This window comes from Bidens hawaiensis, unplaced genomic scaffold, assembly GCF_021521415.1.
Source record: "Bidens hawaiensis isolate Kalapana, Puna unplaced genomic scaffold, B.hawaiensis_p1.1 tig00003644_1, whole genome shotgun sequence".
Taxonomy (NCBI): Eukaryota; Viridiplantae; Streptophyta; class Magnoliopsida; order Asterales; family Asteraceae; genus Bidens; species Bidens hawaiensis.
The window spans coordinates 1,311,643-1,331,321 of NW_027491207.1; the positions used below are offsets into that span (position 1 = coordinate 1,311,643).

General features: G+C 39.2%; 1 protein-coding gene across 1 annotated transcript in view; it reads left to right on the forward strand.

The window, feature by feature from the left end:
* The window catches only part of LOC143623927 (uncharacterized), a 37,106-nt gene extending 25,174 nt beyond the window's left edge, over positions 1–11,932 (forward strand). The window contains exon 2 of the mRNA XM_077094718.1: positions 11,802–11,932. Coding sequence (XP_076950833.1) covers positions 11,802–11,932 — 131 coding nt within the window. The remainder of the gene's footprint in view (positions 1–11,801) is intronic.
* Positions 11,933–19,679: the final 7,747 nt, after the last annotated feature.

Sequence of the window (19,679 nt, forward strand, 5' to 3'; positions counted from 1 at the left end):
AAGTAGTTAGTTCAATGATTGATAATCAGTTATGGTGGAAGGAAAACGAAGGTGAGGGCATAGGATATAGTCGGGTACACCCACCTTACAATGAAAACTATGTTCGACTTCCTGTCACCAAAGAACAGGAAGAAAAGGTACAGGGCATGAAGTATGGTAAACAAGATAAGAATGACAAGTCTGATCCTATGAATACAAATGTATCCACTTCAGGAGTGAACGATTCTAACGTGTTTGCTTCATGTGCAGAAAAAGTAATTGTCGAGGAATGGACTAATGAGGATGATGACTCTTGTGTTTCGTTTAATAAAAACATTAAATCTGATGTTTCTTTAAAACTGCCTGTTTTGAATTCTGTTAGTTCGACTGTTTGTGTGGGCTCTGGTTTTAAGAGCAAAGACAATTGTGTGGTTAATTCTGTTAAAACTTTGAAATCTGATGATGTGGTTTTTAATAAGAAAAATAAAAATAAAACATTTGCTAAAAACTACCCACCACCCAAGTTCATTAAAGAGGGATGCTCAAATGAACAAAAGGGTGTCGAACCGAACAACAGGTCTAATGGTAAACATCAAGCTAAGCGACCTGACCCACACAATAGGTCAAGACAAAAGGTTCACCACAATGATTTTTATATAAAATGTCAAACTTGTTATAATTGTGGGATTCCTAGTCGTATTGCTAGAAACTGTCCACATCATCCATATGTTCCTTACTATGGATTTTATCAGAGGAATATGCCTCGTGATACCTATCGATGAAATTTCGGGCTTCATAAGGCAAATCCCTCTGACGATGATTGGAACAAGTACAAATCTAGTAGGTTTCGTCCTCATCAGACCAAGCCTAACATGTTTAGTAGAAGTGATAGAAACCATGATTCGACTTCAAAAACTAACTCGATTTCTAAATCATGGCCTGTTGGGAGAACAAATTCATCGATTCCCTCTACATGCAAACCAGAGACTGAACCATCCATTCGTACAAACAACAGTAAATCTTACAATGGTAAACATAAATGGATGCCTAAGTCTCTGATAAAGAAGGTTTCTTCTTCCATTTTAGATACTCAAGAAGATATGTCATGGAAGCCTGTAACGAGTGTAGATGAGTAAGGTGTACCCAGTGTTACTATGGACTGGGTGCCAAAGTCTAATTAATCCCGTACTTCATGCAGGAGCAGCTATGGAGGAATATCATCAGACCTTGGTATGTTGATAGTGGCTGTTCCAGGCACATGACAAGAGATATTTCCCAGCTACACGACATTCAAATTTTTAATGGTGGGTATGTGTTCTTTACGGGTGGAGAAAAAGGGAAGATCACGCAGAAGGGTACTGTAAGTAACGGTGTTCTAAAATTCGAAAATGTTAATTTTGTTCCAGAGCTGAAGCACAGTTTGTTAAGCGTGTCACAAATCTATGATAAAGGGTTTTCAACTCATTTTACTAAGAAAGAGTGCTTGATTTTGAAACCTGGTATCATTATACCAGAAGACTGGATTCTTGTTCAATCACAAAGAAAAGATAATGCTTACGTGATCGAAATGAACAAAAATGTTCCTGATAAAATAACCTGTTTGTTTTCAAAGGTGTCTAAACATAATGCCATGCTTTGGCATCGTCGTAATGGTCATGCTAATATGAAAAATCTAAATCGTCTTGCTAAAAATGATTTGGTACGTGGATTACCCGTTAAAGATTTTATTACAATTGAAAAATGTGTGGCTTGTGCTTTGGGTAAACATCATCGAAAAACTCATAAGCCAAAATTGATTAATACAATTTCATCAGTTTTTCAACTATTGCATATGGACCTTTTTGGTCCGGTTCATGTTTTGAGTCTTTCACGCAACTCTTACTGTCTCGTTATTACTGATGACCACGTACGGTTCACTTGGGTGTTTTTCTTGTCAAATAAGAGTGAAACTGCAGAATTGATCAAGAGATTTGTGGTGCTTTTGGAAAATCAGCTGAATCTGAAACTAAAAGGAATTCGTTGTGACAATGGTACGACATTCAAGAATGCATCATTGAATTATTTTGCTCAGAAAGGGGGGGTGCTCCGTCAATACAGTTCAGCTCGGACACTACAGCAGAATTGTGTGGCTGAAAGGAGAAACAGGACTCTTATCGAGGCGGCAAGGACCATGCTGTGTGATTCTAAACTGGCATTATTCTTCTGGGCAAAAGCTATCAACACGGCCTGTTATGTTCAGAATCGGGTGATAATTAACAAATCACAAATGAAAACTCCATATGAGATCGTATATGGTCATAAGACCTCAGTAATCATAAAAGGACCTGACCAACGGGATCTCAACTTTCCCGGGAAAAACCTCAACCAGGAATTATACCATAAGACCATATCCCCACACTTAAACTGCTCAACACCCTCTAACTTACGATCCTGCAGTTCCTTCACCTGCTGCTTATAACAATCTGAATGCGCGTAAGTATGGTCCCGTAACTCCTCCAACTCAAGCAACTAATGAACACGATGATCTCCTGTAGATAACAACTCAATGTCAGCATCAGGGGGGTGTTAAGTCAAGGTGACAATCTCAACCTCCGGGGTCTCCCTATCTAGGAAATGTGTGTCTGAGGCGGGGCCTCCACCGGGGTCACTGGAAAACTCCCCCACGTGAGTCATGATCGTATCAATGAAGCATACGGAGTCATCAGTCGATTTGGGATGCTTAGGTGACTGTCGAACGTCAAACGTGACGTTCTCATCCCCGACTCGAAGGATCAGTTTGCCATCGCGAACGTCGATCAACGCATGTGCGGTGGCAAGAAAAGGTCTGCCCAAAATGAGTGGAACATTATCATCCTCATTCATGTCAAGAATAACGAAGTCCACCGGGAAAATGAACTTCCCAATGCGAATGAGCATGTTCTCAACAATCCCACGCGGATACTTCACGGAACGATCAGCAAGCTGGATACTCATCCTGGTAGGCCTCGGTTCGCCTAAACTCAGCTTGCGATACACAGAATACGACATGAGATTGATACTGGCACCAAGATCAGCCAGCGCATGAACCATTGTATCATCACTCAAGGTGCAGGGAATTGTGAAACTCCCTGGATCGGCTCTCTTCTCTGGTAGCTTCCTCTGTAAGATAGCAGAACAACTAGCACTCAGAGGGAGGGAAGCTACCTCAGCTAACTTCTCCTTATTTGAAAGAATATCCTTAAGGAACTTCGCGTGTTTAGTCATCTGATTGAGTGCCTCAAGGAATGGGATATTAAGGTAAAGCTGCTTCAGAAGATCAATGAATTTGGAGTTCTGCTCCTCATCTCTATCTCTACGGACTCTCCCGGGGTATGGCAGTCGGGGTTTGTAAACTCTCGGTGGCTCGCTCGATGACTGCTGTTTCTCGGCCTGTGCTGAACTCCCTGGGATGCTCCTCTGATGTACCTGGGCCGGCGGAGACTCCATCTAAATCTCCTCATCCACCTGCTCCTCTCCATCGACTGCAGGCTCCTCGACGACTTCTCCTCTAGACCTCTGCTAAATCCCGGGCTCATCTCGTGCCCCTGCACCACTCCTTGTTGTCACAGCCTTCACGAATCCTCTCGGGTTCTGCTCGGTATTACTCGGCAGCGTACCCTGCGGCCTCTCATTCAACCGACTCGCTATCTCTCCCATCTGCCGCTCGAGACTCCGAATAGACGCTCCTTGATTCCTCATGAACTGCTCGTGCTCGCGTAACTTCTCCTGCGTCTCCTTGTGTCGGGAATCCTCACGCGCCATAAGCTGCGACAACATCTGCGTCTGCTGCGCCATCATCTCCTCTAAAGTGGGCTTCTTCTCCCCACTGCTCGCCCCCTCACCGGCATCCTGAAACAAACTCTGACACTGCTGATAACCTGACTGATTTCCGCTCATCCAGTTCGAGTTCTGATTGCCTCTCCATCCCGAATTATAAGAATTGAAAGAATTAGGATTTCGGTTTGGATTTCCTATGAAGTCTACGGCCTCCTCCTGCGAACTGACTGGGCACTGAACGGTATCATGCCCTCCTCGACAAATCTCACACAACTTGCTCTTCGTCTGCAAGTCATTCACAATCTTCGCTAACGCCTCGACCTGTGCCGTCAGTGCGGTGTTCGTGTCCACATAATGCATTCCGCGTGAAATCGAATCGACGGTCTTGCCACCCTTGGCGGGTGGTCTCTGGTATCCACTCATGGCTAACCCGTTAAATAACGCGATGCACTCATCCGGGTCCTTAGTCGTCAGCAAATTTCCTCCCGCAGCCGTGTCGAGCATGTTTTGCGTCACGTACGTCACTCCATTGTAGAACTTCTCGACAACCGCCCAATCCTGCAAGCCGTGGTTCGGGCACAACGCTAGTAGATTCTTGAAACGCTCCCATGCCTCGAAGAAACTCTCGGTGTCCTCCATCTGGAAAGAATGAATCTGATTACGCAAACGAGCGGCCTTAACCGGAGGATCGTACTTCTCGAGAAATTGGGTCTGCATGGCAGCCCAAGTGGCTATGGAGCCCTGTGGGAGGGACTCGAGCCACAGACTCACTTGATCAGCGAGTGAGAACGCAAATATGCGGAGCTTAACAGCATCCTCGGATACGCCGGCAAGATGGAAGGTGTCGCAAATACGCACGATGCGAGTAAGATGAGAATGCGGGTTCTCGTGAAGCAACCCATGGAACTGAGCAGAATGGGAAATAGTGTTTAGAATATTCGAAGGAATCTGCCAGTTCGTGTTAACTCCAACGGCGGGTGGTGTGATGCTAGATCTCGCGCCAGCATTGGCCGGATGGGCCCGGTCTGCAACTGTCCTCCTCGGTGGTGGATTGTCGCCCATGATCCTATCCCTATCGATGATGTCGGAAGACGAGGGGGAAGAGGATAAACTACCAACGGATGACGAGGTAAATGACGGTGAAATGGTGCGACGTCTCTCGCGAAACTCTCTCTCTGGCTCGGTGAATGCTTCTGTGTCGGGTGGTCCACGAGATCGAGTCTGTCGCATAAAAACTATAATTAGAAATAAGATTATCTAAACTATTCTAACAAATAAGCAAAATAAAACAAAAAATAATTACAAGTAGCACAAAAGATAAGTCCTAACTCGGATTGCTCTCAAAACGCCTAAAACCGTGTCCCCGGCAACGGCGCCAAAAACATGATGTGTGTCTAATAACCCTATAATAATGACCCTCACAACTAAGCTTTAATATTAAAACGAAAATCCTAAAACCACACACAACCGGCAAGTGTACCGATCGCAAGTAGTATAGACCTAGGAAGTCCGAGTATCGAACACGTGGACACGTAAGACGCCAACGATCACTAACCCTAGACAAGACCTACCTTAGAATAATATTTAATTGATTTTTGATTTTTTGATTTTTAAATACTACATGTGTCAGTGATGTTGTTCATCATAATAACTGGGGTTGGCCGCCTGATTGGATGTTGAGATACCCAATTCTTTCGAACTTAAAAGATGTAAGTCTTTGTCCGGATATGAGGGACAAGATAGTGGTTTTGGATGAGAATGGGACTTCAATAAATTTCTCGACTTCAGGTATATGGCATCTTCTTCGGAGACCGGCGGATAAGGTGTCTTGGGTGCATGTTGTTTGGTTCTCTCAATGTGTTCCAAAACACTCCTTTATGTTGTGGACTGTGATTCATGACAGGTTGAGCACGCAGAATCGTATTATGGGGTGGAAGATTGGTGGGTATCCAAATCATAACTTGTATTGCTGCCTTCTTTGTAATGGAGAGCCGGATTCTCGTAATCATCTCTTCTTTGACTGTAAGTTCTCTTCTGAGGTTTGGAGTATTGTAAAAATGAAGGGGAAGTTTCAGGGGTGCAGAAATGGTTGGGCGAATATTCTCCAATATGTGTCTCAATTTGGAATGTCCAACTCTATTGAGAATGTTGTTAATCGGCTGTTATTTGGGGCGTCGGTGTACGTTATTTGGAAGGAGCGAAATAACCGGCTTTTCAGGAACTCCTTGAAGACTCCTACGACTGTTGCAGAAGAAATTATTAGGGGTACTCGCCTAAAGCTTATGACTCTTAAGTTCAAGAATCCGGAACGGATTAATCGGGTTCTCGAGGATTGGCATTTTCCGCGGGGAGTTTCCCATCAAATTGATGATAATGGTTGATTTGTTTTTTTTTCCTTGGTTCTTGTGTAAGCTTTAGCTGTGTTTACCAGTTTTGGTGGTTTTGGTTTGTCTACTCTTGTATGGCATGTCATACTTGAGAACTAATATGGCACTCTGCCATATTACTTGTATTTTTTGGATGTGTGAATGCATTTAACCGGGTGAACCCCTTTACCCAAAAAAAAAAAAACTAACTGGACTAACTAACAAAACTTACCAAAAATAGAAAACTTAACGTAAAACTAACTGTGTTAACTTAGGATGGAGAAAAACGTCTACCTAGGTCTGAATCAAATTGTAGGTCTAACAAGCTAATGGATTGAATGATATATAGACACCGGTTCCTAAAGATGACACGACTAAGGATCGCTCAGACTCACTGGATTACCTCTCGGTCTCACACAACAAACCTAAACTACTCAAAATCGGCTAAAACGACCAAACCGGGAAACAATTGCTAACGTGTTCTAATGCTAGATCACCTCTCGGTCTCACCAACACTCGACCCTAATGGCAATGAATACTACACAACCAAGGATAGAGGAACAATTCAACTTAAACTAAAATAGACCAACTAGTCGCTCAAACACCTAAACCTGACAAGAAACGAACTCGCTCTCGCGCAATCCTTATTCTAGCATGCAAAGGTAATGAGACAACCCTAACTTCCTATCACCTCTCGGTCTCAAGAAAGGTGTTTAACCGTTGTACTTAATCCAATTAATCATGCAACAAAACCCTACGGTGGTACCTACCGCAAACAAACCCTAAACACAAAGTCTAGAATCAAACAATGCACCGATCAATCAATACAAAACTAATCAACCGACACACGGGGTTTATGCAATGAATCACCAAATTTTCCAGCCCTTAAACACAACCTATTTCATGTCTAAATCAAACTTTACAATAACAATTAAGGTCTATTAATCAAACAATCCATAAAACTCATCAAAACCTAACAATTATCATCATTCCTAGGTAGAACTAACAAGATTAGCCAAGCATATTAATTGGACAGCAGCAAACACTCAATAAAAGCATCATAAAACTCATACCAACCATCTTAACAATCGTCCAACAATCAATCCTAATCATAAACAATTCAATCTCTCAAGTAATTGCAAAACAATTCAACAATTAAGCAAGAAACTAAAAGTGTATGAACAATGAAAAAGAGGTAAGGATATGAGGTGTTCCGGGGCTGCTCTCGACTGTAAAAAAACAGTGGTGAATGATCCCGAGGCTTGATTCTTGCTTGTTCTTCCTTCCCTAGCCGTCACACGATCAAAACCCTAGCACACAAAAGCTTTTTCTTTCTTTTTTCTTGCTGGAAATTCCGATCAGCAGCTGTTGTGCTGCTGTTGGCTGCTGTCGTGCTGTTGTTGTGCTGCTGTTGATGCTGTTGTTGTGCTGCTATTGATTCCGATCAGCAGCTCTTTTGGCTGATTAGGGTTTTATTTTTTTTATATAATATAATATAATATGGTCTTGGGCCTCCATGATGCATACGGGTCGGGCCTTGAGCTTTGTCTTGAACTTGTATGCGTAAAAGGCTCGTAAAAAGCTCGAAAAGTCCCGGTTTATTCCTTTCTTTTACCCAAAACCTACAAGATTAATAAATGTATGTAAAACCTATCTAAAACGAGTAAAAACACATAAAATATAATATATTACGTAGATAAAAGGTGCGGAAAATACGTGTGTTTTACGACACATCATGTCCAGAATTTGAAGAGGTTATGAAGAAGAGATTTGAGATGAGCTCGTTGGGAGAGATGACAACATTTCTAGGATTGCAGGTTCGTCAGAGCTCGACGGGAATTTTGCTGCATCAAGGAAAGTACGTTGAAGATATGCTTGCAAAATTTGAATTTCAAGATTCCAAGAGTGCCGTCACTCTAATGGCAGAAAGGCCTCTTTTGTCGTCTGATCCTGAAGGGAGTCCCGTAGATCAAACGTACTATCGATCGATGATCGGGTCTCTGATGTATCTCACCGCCAGTAGTCCCGAGCTGTCTGTCAATGTGCTCGTTTCCAGGCTAATCCTAAACTCACTCATTTAATTGCTGTTAAACGCATTTTTAGATATCTGAAGGGACAACTGAAGTTAGGTCTTTGGTATCCCAAAAACTCAGAATTTAATCTTTATGCTTTTGCTGATAGCAATTATAGTGGAGATGACATTGACAGAAAATCCACATCTGTCGGCTGCCAGTTTTTAGGAGATCGTCTCATTTCATGGCAGTGCAAGAAACAACAAACAGTGTCTACTTCGACTGCCGAGGCGGAGTATGTTGCTGCGTCAGCTTGCTGTTCACAGGTTATTTGGATGCAACATCAATTGCTGGACTACGGTTTGGAATTTCTTAATACTCCCATTTTTTGTGATAATGATGCTGCTATTGCAATTGTTAAAAATCCCGTTCAGCACTCCAAAACCAAGCACATTGACATCAAAGTCCATTTCATTCATGACTGTTAAGACCGGAAACTGATTCATTTTGAACTGGTCCACACTGATAATAATTTGGCGGACCTATTTACAAAACCGGTCAGAACAGCCAGGTTTAATGTGCTTGTGAATTTTCTTAAAATGCTTTGTTTCAAGGATTGAGTCTTCTCACTTAAAATTATGTCGACTGCTCAAGTTTGAAGGACATATACTTGTATATGTTTTGTCCGGTAATCTACTCGTAGATTCACAGGATAGCCATTTATCTAAACACTGAACGCATTCGGGGCGATTGTAATGTGTTTTATGTTTTGAACTCTTTCACATAAAATTATGTCGGTAATTCCAAGTTGGAGGGACACATATTCTCATATGTGTTTGGTCCTGTTAACCACTTGTGGTCATGCAGGATAGCCATTTACCTGAAAGCTAAAGAGTGACCGGGGTGACTGAGTTCTTAACATGTGTGTCTTCTGGGAAGTGATATTATTATTCAGCTGAAAGCTTTTTAGAAGCTTAAAATATTTTCAAATGAAAATTGATCCAACCTTTGAGAAATGATAGATAAATTGATTTTGTGTGCCGATTTTGTGTGCCTAACGTGTGAAATTATTAGGCTAAAAAGGCTTTTGATTAGTCATTGATGTGTATGGTAGCTTTCCATGATAACTAAAAGTTTGAAGTGATATAAACTAAATCTGCTAAACTTATTGTGGAGAGTCATTTTGAAGATATTTGCATGTCCCTAAATACATCTCCCCGAATGATAGGCAGAAAAGCAATTACCTAGTCATACACGAGCCCGTTAGTGTCTTGATCGCCAAAAATATTATATTTCTTTTGAAGTATTAAAAAAATAAATAAATAATAATAGTAATTTTATATAATATTTATATATATATATGAAAATTATTGTCATTCAAATTGTTTTCCAAAAGCTTAAAGGGGTCCCAGGGAACTACAGGGGTGGGGCATACACATAAGTCCTAAACATCCTGAATGTAAGGCTTGTAAGTCCGGATGGCATGTAAGTCCAACGTTCAACCTTAAAGCTTAAAATCATTTTGTATAGAGAAAAGTATTTTGATCAAGTACTAGGGGGTTGGAGTCAAATTGGGGAGATCTGGGGAAAGCCAAATACACCTTGAGAATAGATAAGGTATTTTGATCAAGTACTAGGGGGTTGGAGTCAAATTGGGGAGATCTGGGGAAAGCCAAATACACCTTGAGAATAGATAAGGGGCATCATAGGTCCATAAGTGATGTCCATGTAAGCTTTATGCGTAATTGAATCTAATCATATCACTGGCGCAATAAAAATCATGAAAATTACCTGCTATCAACCTTCTCACTATGTCACAATAATGCTGAAAATGAATCATTGTGAAAGTATCTTAATAAATATGATTTCATGTTCGGATCTTTTCATAAAAAGGTGTTGTTTGTTTTAAAATAGCTGAAATTTGATCCCAAAATATGTTAATTCTACTAAAGGCCGGATAGGTAAATCATTTTTGTTTTTGTTAAGTTTTTATTTTAATTATATTTTATTTTTAATTTTTAAATTTTTACCTCATGTTTACTCGTGTCGAAACAAATGTCTAAAGAAATCGTTTTCACATGGATCGGGATCTGTTTTTTATTTGACGGTTGCAAAATGTCATGGGCCGTTCAGTTGGGCAAAGTGTGTCCATGATCTCTGTGTTCTCGGTCCTGTCAGCTCTGGCCCAAGTTGTTTGTGTTAATGGTGTTCTCGGTTCTTCTTTGTTCTCGGCCAGATCATTTTGGCCCAGAAAACTCAATTTTGTGAGTTCCCTACTTTTAGTACTTGGTTCTCAGCCATATGTTTTCGGTAATTAAGTGTTCTCGATCAAGTCTGATGTGACCAGGTAGTTTCAAAGGCACTCATTACTACTTATTTGATTATTCTTGAAACTCACAACTTCTATAATCTTCCAAAATCTTCTCTCATTATAACCATCATATCTTTCACCTACTTGCCGCCATACATCATTTCCTGTCTGCTTGTTCTTTCAAGTAGACATCTTTAAAAGGTAAGTAAATCTATTATGGTTGAAGGTTTTCGGTGGTTATTAGATTTGATCGATTAATTATTCGGAAGGTTTGTTTGTTCTCTGTTGAAGTTACTGATTATTGGTTTAGTCATTGATTGTAGTTACAGGTTTGGTCATAAATGGTGATTGGTGGTATGATGAAGATGATGAGTAGTGCTATGAGGTTCTCGGCATGGACTGATCAAATTCTTTTGATCAATCAGAGAGATCTTCGTGTTGGAGAGGTTTTGAAGCATTCTCGGTCAAACCTTGACCGAGGACTTGTTGGTTCCATACATCGTGTTTGACTTTTCTGAGTCAATCAAGCCTAACACTTGCAATTATTCATGATGAGAAAAGTCATGTTCATCTACTTCATATGGGTAGTAGCTTGACCTGCGCTGGATTACTAGCCAGGTTTTAATAAAGGCCCTAAATAAGACACTCAACTTCCAAGTGTCTATTTAGGAGCCACAGTATATACGCCGAAATGTCTAAATGAAGGTATAGAAGCACGCTGATCGTGTACAGCTGAAGCAGTTGTGATCAAGCAATAAACCAAGGGGGAGAATGTTGGGCTATATTTTGTGGTTTATGCTTGTACTTTGGGCTTAGTTTGGGGTGCATTATGTAAACTGAGATCCTTATGGATCTCGGTGGGCTTTGGGCTTTGGTTGGGCTAGTATGTTGGCTACCTTATATATTGATCATATTGTATAGGGTTTTGGGTTTGGCGTTTTGAGAGAGAAAGATTAGTCGTTCACTGTGTTGTGGTAAAACGAGTATTGTAAGCATAGTGCTTAAGCACCTGACATTAATAATAACGTGTGTTCTGAAGCATTCCATCGTGTGTTTTACGTGTTCTTGCTTATTGTCTTGAATCATCTTGTGTTAGGATTCCGCACTAACATCAAGATACTTGATATCATATTGTAGTGGTCCAGATTCGGGACTTACAGGTAGATCTGAAAGCAGGTTCAGAAAAAGGTTCACTTGAAGAAGTTTCAGGTGATGGAACTGTGTAGGCTTCAGTTGTGTCTTGTATAACTTGGGATGTGGGAATGGGTTCTGGTTGAATAGGTTCATGTAGAGGTGAAACAGGTGTTGTAAGAATGAATGTGTCATGAATTTGTTCAGGGCTGGATATGACAGGTTCAGTGTTAGTTGGGGATGACTGGATTATATCATGGGCTTGTTCTGACCCACGTGAAGATGTGTCAATGTTGGCTCCAACCGGACCTGGGGAATCTGGTGGTGTAATATTCTAAACAGTGTCAGTCACATTTGAGACCACATTGGCAATAAATACATCATTGTCAGTCTGCTTAGTTGCCACACTCCTTGAATCCACTTCCGGTTCCTCAACTGGTTCATTTACCTCAGCATCATCACTCATATCATCATTGTGAGCTTCATGGGCAATTTGTTGTACAGCAGGCTCATCTATCACTTGCCCTGCCTGTGGCTCAACCATTATTATTGCATCATCTGCACCATCATCATTCTCATCATCACTGTCATTTGAGTCATCATCACTTTCATCATTCTCATCTTCATCAGATTCATCAGTCTATCCAGGGGAGGCAGGTACTTCCATTACTTCAATGTTTGCATTTAAGAGCCACGGAAGTATATCCCATTCTTCTTGCCTCCTTGATTCTCTTGTATATATTTGGATCTTGTAGCCTTAAAGGTTGTCCTGCCAATTTCAAGCCTTGCAAAGATCTATTGATTGGTATTTGGTGAAACCTTGGATACATTAGAAAACGCTGATGTGCCTACTTCTTAACATTGGTGACCCAACCATTGAATATAAATCTTAAAAAATTGAATGGTTGGTTGAACAATATTGCCACAGTCATTGTTGCTAAATCCCTACTCAGCGATGTCTATGTTCCCCTTCGAGGAGATAAGGATTGGATCACATGATGTATTAAGAATCTGTATAACAATGGAAAGCTCCCCTTCTGGAATTGACCTTCATGGACAACTCCTTGATAGCCCAGCATCTCCTGGAAAATTCTTAAAAGTCTTTGGGTAGAATATAGAGGTTGCACTTCATGATTGTCGTTGAGTTGCAGTACCTCTCTAACAGATGCCTCTGTGACTTCAATGTCCTGACCCAACACGGATGCTTCAATCCACTTTCCATTAATATCATCCATATAAGCAGCAGAACCCCAGAAATCGGTGATACGATTTCTATAAATGGTCGGGTTCTCTGTAAGTGCCACCCGTACGTTGGAGTTGTTTAAAAAGTTGATTATGAACTCCAACTCCCTATTCTCTTTATCGACTTCCAGACGGGCGCACATACTGTGCTTAGGTTTGAATTTCATAGCCATCAGATCTGCAAAACAAAGAGATAGTAGTATTCAAGGTAGCAGAGTAAAAGCAGTTGGTAGTTAGAGAAGAAATGCATCTTTAGTAAGTTGTTCCGTAACAGTTTTCTAACCTGCACAATTCAATTAATCAGTTAGTATTCGAATAATACAAACCCTAATTTCGATATTCGAGTAAGCGATAATCGATAATCGATATCTTACTAAGGTCGAAACAGAGCTAACGACAATATTCGAGTAAGTATTGAGCACAAACGGTTAATCGGAGTGAGCAGAGGAGTTACGAGAAAGGGGGTTTCTGTGTAAGGTCGAAAGAGGGAAAATGAAATGTTTGGAAAAGTTTCTAAGTCCCCCTTTGATACCTAACGTTTGGTCAGTACACCACGGATTTTTCGTCTAGTGTACTACAGTTGTCATTTAATTTGAATTAAATGTACCTCCCCTACTTGAGCATATAGCCAAATGAACAGCTGTCTCCCTATGTGCTCGAATACTTATCTCAAGTCATGCTCGACTTACTTTTAAAGTGAAAAGGTTAAGTAATTTGAAAATTGGTAATTTAAAAGTTTGCTCAAAAGCAAGTATACTCGAGAAAAGAACTTAGAATATTCTTAATGTCTTTCAAGATAAATCACAACTATGCTCGAGATTTTGCCTTAACCAAAATTTCATATTCATTAAACAAGGTGAGAAACCACACATGCTCGAGTATAATATCATACTCGAGATCATTACAAGCACTTATCAAAATTAGTTTAGGTAACTCAGTATGCTCGTGATAAATAGCATGCTCGAAAACACTTAGAAATAATTTCAATCACAACAGATTCATTTTGTGCTTGAAGTACTTAAAGAAATACTCAGATGGACAAGCGTGCTTGAAACACATTCAACCTTTCAGCTCTACTCGAACATACTAAAACAAATCATTCTAAGTTCACCTATGCTCGTAGAGTATCCTTATGCTCGAAATAATTAGCAAAAACATTCCTTCTAATTCTATGCTTGTGGAGCCAAACCTAAGTATCTAGTATAGTCGCAAGCTCGACAGACTTAACAAAATTTATCATTCCATTTCTTGTGCCCGTAACTTCAAGCCTAAGCATCTAGCATATTTCCTTGCTAGATAACACTTAGAGAAATCTATCATGACAAACTCATGCTCGTGGAATACACTCATGCTTGAACACACTCAGTAAAATCTATCAAGACAAAACTTGTGCTCAAAAACTACAAGTGCTCGAAAACACTTAGTAAAATCTAACATGTCAAAACCTGTGCTCGAACACCCAAGATTCAGATATTCAACTAAAATTCATGCTCAAAACACTTAGCATCATCAATTGTTTCATAACATTATGCTCGAAATGCAAATGCATGTCAAAAGAGCAAGAATCTCTGCTCGAAGTACTTGGAAAAATTTTCCAAGACTTATCCTTGTGCTCGAGGAGCATAAATAAGATATCTATGCTCGAAAACATTTTGTGAGCAGTTCTAACACTTAGAACATGCTCGAAAACACTTATACCAATTCAGATTACATGTTTCAAATAAATTATCATCTGTCTAGTAAACTAGACAATTTCACACACAAACTTTTCTTAACCCATTTGGTTTTATCATTCAAAACACTGTTACTGACTTAAGCATAATTTTAAGGTGAATAAGATATCAGAATCAGTTAATGGACTTTTCAAAAACATTTAGAAAGATCTCAACATGGGATCATACTGTTTAAACACTTTCACAACACTTCATGGTTGACACGATTATGACACAAAACAGGTTGAAAGCATGTATAAACTTAGTATAATTATCATTGTGTTCAGTGATATGATTAAGGTTCAATTGAGTGCAGCATGAATGGCCATCACTTTTGACTTTGGTTGGACCTTATCTCTTCTCAAAGCTTATTCAGCTTTCTCCAAGTCACCCCTGTTTGACTTCAATCCCATGATGTATGGTCAAAATGTTTTTAATTTTAAGAGCAGTTTTTGTAAAGATCAGACTTTAAGGTTGAACATTGGACTTACATGCCATCCAGACTTACATGCCTTACATTCACGGTGTTCAGGACTTATTTGTATGCCCCACCCCTGTTGTTCCCTTGGTGCCCCTTTAAGTCTAATTATTTTCTAATATAATACATATAATTAGCATTTATAACCTTTTTTTGTATATTCTAGTATATACATATATATATATTATATATATATAGCTGCTCATAAATTTAGATAAAAATTTTTTGGGTGACCAATGCATCAACAGGCTTGTTTATAACTGGATAATTACCTTTCTATCTATCATTTGGAGAGATGTGTAAGGAAACATACTTTGAGCATCAAATGTTTCACCACATCAGTCTTAGCAGATTCATTAGGTTTATATCACTTAGACAACTACTCACCATGGAAAGCTAGCATAAAGTCAATGAATGATTTTGGTCTTTTAAGTCTATAATCCATGTGTTAGTTTGATTAGACAGTGTTCTATCATTTCCCAAAAGGTTGAATACTATTTCTATTAAAAATTTAAGCTTCTACAAAGCTTGGAACTGAATATTCTTATCATTTCTCTTAAGGAGATCACCAAAAACAATTTGCTTAGTCAAAAATCATTTATTGTTTCAAAAATTTACATTTGATAAATCATTTAGCATTTGATTTTTGAAAACAACTTTGTCTTTAAAGCGCATTTGACTTACAAACTTTTCAAATCAGCACAACATGTTTCATTTAAACAAAAACAAATTCATTCAAGTGGATATGAATCATGCAGCATTAGAATCAAACAGTTACAGATGTATGTCATTTCAATGCATTGATTCAAACAGATTTCAGAACACACAGCAATTCATGCAGATCAATCACAGCAAACATGCAAGCAATCATTTGATTATCAAAACATGATCAATTCAAAACACAATAATACTTTTTGCAAAAAATAACACAACAGTCATACAGTCAAATCTTTTGCAGGCAAATAATACATCAGACACACAAAGCATAATCAGTAAGCATATGTCACATAATCATACATTCATGAAGTGAGCAGATAACAGATAGTCATTTAGGTGTCTCACTTAAGCACACATCATCAATCAGACTTTATCAGCATTTATCATTCCTAGGCATTTTAATAGATAATGAAACCTGGTTTGGTCTAATGGTTTGGTGAACAGGTCAGCCAAATTATCAGTTGTTTCTACCCTTTTCATTTCTATTAAACCCTTTTCACTATAGTCTCTATTGAAATGATGCCTAATTTCAGTGTGCTTTGTCTGAGAATGATGAACAGGATTTTTGACAATAAACATGGCAGCAATATTATCAATTAAAATAGGAGTGAGTAAGAAGTTCAGACCATAATCCAGCAGTTGGTTTTGGATCCAGAGAACCTGTGTACAGCAGGCAGATGCAGCAGTTGAGATGGACACTGTTGTTTGCTTCTCGCACTGCCAGGACACCAGCCTATTTCCTAGAAATTGGCATCCTCTTGAAGTTGACTTTCTGCTCATGTTGCAACCATCATAGTCACTATCAATGTAGGCCATCAAGTCAAATGAGGGGTTCTTTGGATACCAAATGCCTAAATCTAGTTTTCCTTTCAAGTATCTGAAGATCCTCTTCACTACTAGCATATGGAGACCTTGGGGTTTGTTTGGAATCTTGCACATACACACACAGCAAAAATAATATATGGCCTAGATGCTGTTAGATACGTCAGTGATCCTATCGTGGCCCTATATATATGCTAGTCCACTGGCTCCCCCTTTTCATCAGGTACCATCTTTTCATGTGTATCCATTGGAGTGGACACTGTCTTGTAGTCTTGGAACTTGAATTTGTTCAGAATTGCTTGCACATACTTGGATTGATTGATGAATATTCCATCAGTCTTCTGCTGCACTTGCAGTCCAAGAAAGAAATTCATTTCTCCCATTGAGCACATTTTGTACTTTGACTACATCACCTGTTCAAAATCCTTGCACATTTGTTCATTTGTTGAACCAAATATGATGCCATCAACATACACTTGAACTAGCAGTAGATCTTTTATCCATCTCTTGTAGAAAAAAGTTTTGTCTATTGCTCCCCTACAGAATCCATTATCCAATAGGTGATTTGAGAGTTCATCATACCAAGCTCTAGGAGCTTGATGTAGTCCATACAATGCCTTGCTCAATTTGTACACCTTGTTTGGATGGTTTGGGTCTTCAAATCCTGGAGGTTGAGTCACATAAACTTCTTCATCAATCTTCCCATTCAGGAAGGCAGACTTGACATCCAGTTGATAGACTTTGATGTTCATGGATGCAGCATATGCTAAGAAAATTCTGATGGCTTCTTTTGGCTACTGGAGCAAAGACTTCTTCAAAATCTGCTCCTTCTTCTTGTAAGCATCCTAGAGCCACCAGTCTTGCTTTATTCTTGATGACAATCCCTCTTTCATCCTTCTTATTTTTGAAAACTCACATAGTGCCAATTGCATATTTTCCTCTGGGTTTGTCAACCAAATCCCAAACATGTAAGTCCCTGAATTGAGCTAACTCCTCCTGCATTGCTTTCACCCAGCTGTTGTCTTTCAAGACTTGATTAATATTCTTGGGTTCAACTTGGGAGAGAAAGCAAAAAAAAACACAAATGTTTGCTCTTTCAGAGGAACTTCTGGTTACTCTTTCATGCAAGTCACCAATGATGTTTTCAGCAGGATGGTTTCTTTCAACTGAGAATGTCTGAACAATCTGATCTGCAATGACTTCAGTGTCTAGATTTGTCATGTTGACATCAGCAGCTTCATTTTGAGGTTCTTCTTCAAATTCAGGAGATTCTTGATTCATTGCATTTCCTAATGTGGATGCTTCATTTTTCCCAATTTGTAGAGAATCAAATAATGATTGGAATCTGTCTTCATTTCTACTATTCTCTTCAGGTTGGCCGTCCTTTGGTTCACTCTTCACACCACTTGGACCATCATTTGAGATTTCAACAGTTGTTTCTTGTTCATTTGACTCAATCTCATCTGATCTTGTGTTAATTTTCTCAAAATTAAATTCTTTCTCTCCTGATGCAATAGTTGACCACAGCTTTTCCAGATCAATCTTCTTTTGTTTCCCCTTTTCTTCAATGCTTGTTCTGAACATGTTTTCATCCATATCATCAGCATAAATCTTGAATGACTTGATCATTTTCTCTAAGTCAAACAACCATTTTGGTCCTTCCACATCATTGAAGTGATTTTCACTGAATATGATGTCTAAGGACTCAATGACAACCATGTGCTCTTTAACATAAACTCTGTAAGCCTTAGATTGAGATGAATAGCGCACAAAGAAACATTCCAAATATTTGGATTGAAATTTGTTGAGATAGTCCTTTGTGTTCAACAGTGAGCATTTACATCCAAATGGCTTCAAGAACTTCACATACGGTTTCTTTTGAAAATTATCTCACATGGAATCTTGTTATGAGTCTTGTTCAAAAGGACCCTATTCTGCACATAGCACGCAGTGTTGATAGATTCTGCCCAAAATTTCACTGGTAAGAAGGCCTCTGCCATCATGGTTCTTACAGCTTCAATTAGTGTTCGGTTTTTTCTTTCTGCAACACCATTTTGTTTAGGTGTCCTTGGAGCACTGTATTGATAAAAGATCCCTTTAGAAGTGCAAAATTCTTCCATAATTCAATTCTTGAACTCTGTCCCATTGTCACTTCTAATCACTTTCACTCTTTTTTCAAGTTGAATTTCCATTCTCAGTACATAATTCTTGATCAAATCAGGAATCTTATCTTTGTTTCCAATGAAGAAAACCCATGTAAACCTTGAGAAGTCATCAGTTATTACTAGGCAAAACCTCTCCTTTCCAATGCTTGGAACACTTACAGGACTAAACAGATCCATGTGAAGTAGTTCCAATACCTCATCAATTGAGTTAATCAGTTTGCTTTATATGAGGATTTGTGTTGTTTTCCCTTGAGACAGGAAGAGCATTTTTCTTCTAACTTGAACTCTTTTGTAGGAAGACTTACAACATGCTCCCCTTTCACAAGCTTGTTCATGTTTTTGAGATTTACATGACACATCTTTATGCCACATCTTTGTTTCATTTTCAGTAGCCTTGGACACAAAGCAGGAACCACCTCTAGAGATTGCATTCTTCATTCAAAGTTCATAGAGGTTTCCATTCCTAGGTGCCATCATCATTATCATTTTTGGTAGGATGACAAACTCAGGCTTCAAAATGAAACAATGTGCATCATCAAATCCAACCTTGTATCCTTTATTACACACTTGAGAAATGCTGAGTAAATTGTACTGTAGTCCTTCAACATCCAGCACATTCTCAAAGGATACTTTGCCATTTATAAGAGTGCCTCTACCAACAATTTTCCCTCCATTTTCATCACTCCCCAAAGCAACTTGTCCTTCAAATTTTCTTTCATAATTGACAAGTGCTTCTCTGTCACAAGTCATGTGCCAGGAACATGCACTGTCCATATACCATATATCATTTCCATTTGAGGAATGTTCCTGCACATACAAACACAAGAAGATCAGTTACTTTCTGACTTACAAACTTCATCAGTTTGCCAATTAGAATCTATTGAGACTTTAACAGAGGTTGGAACTAGATCTTCTTGCACTAATTCACATGAATCATCAGATTAATATC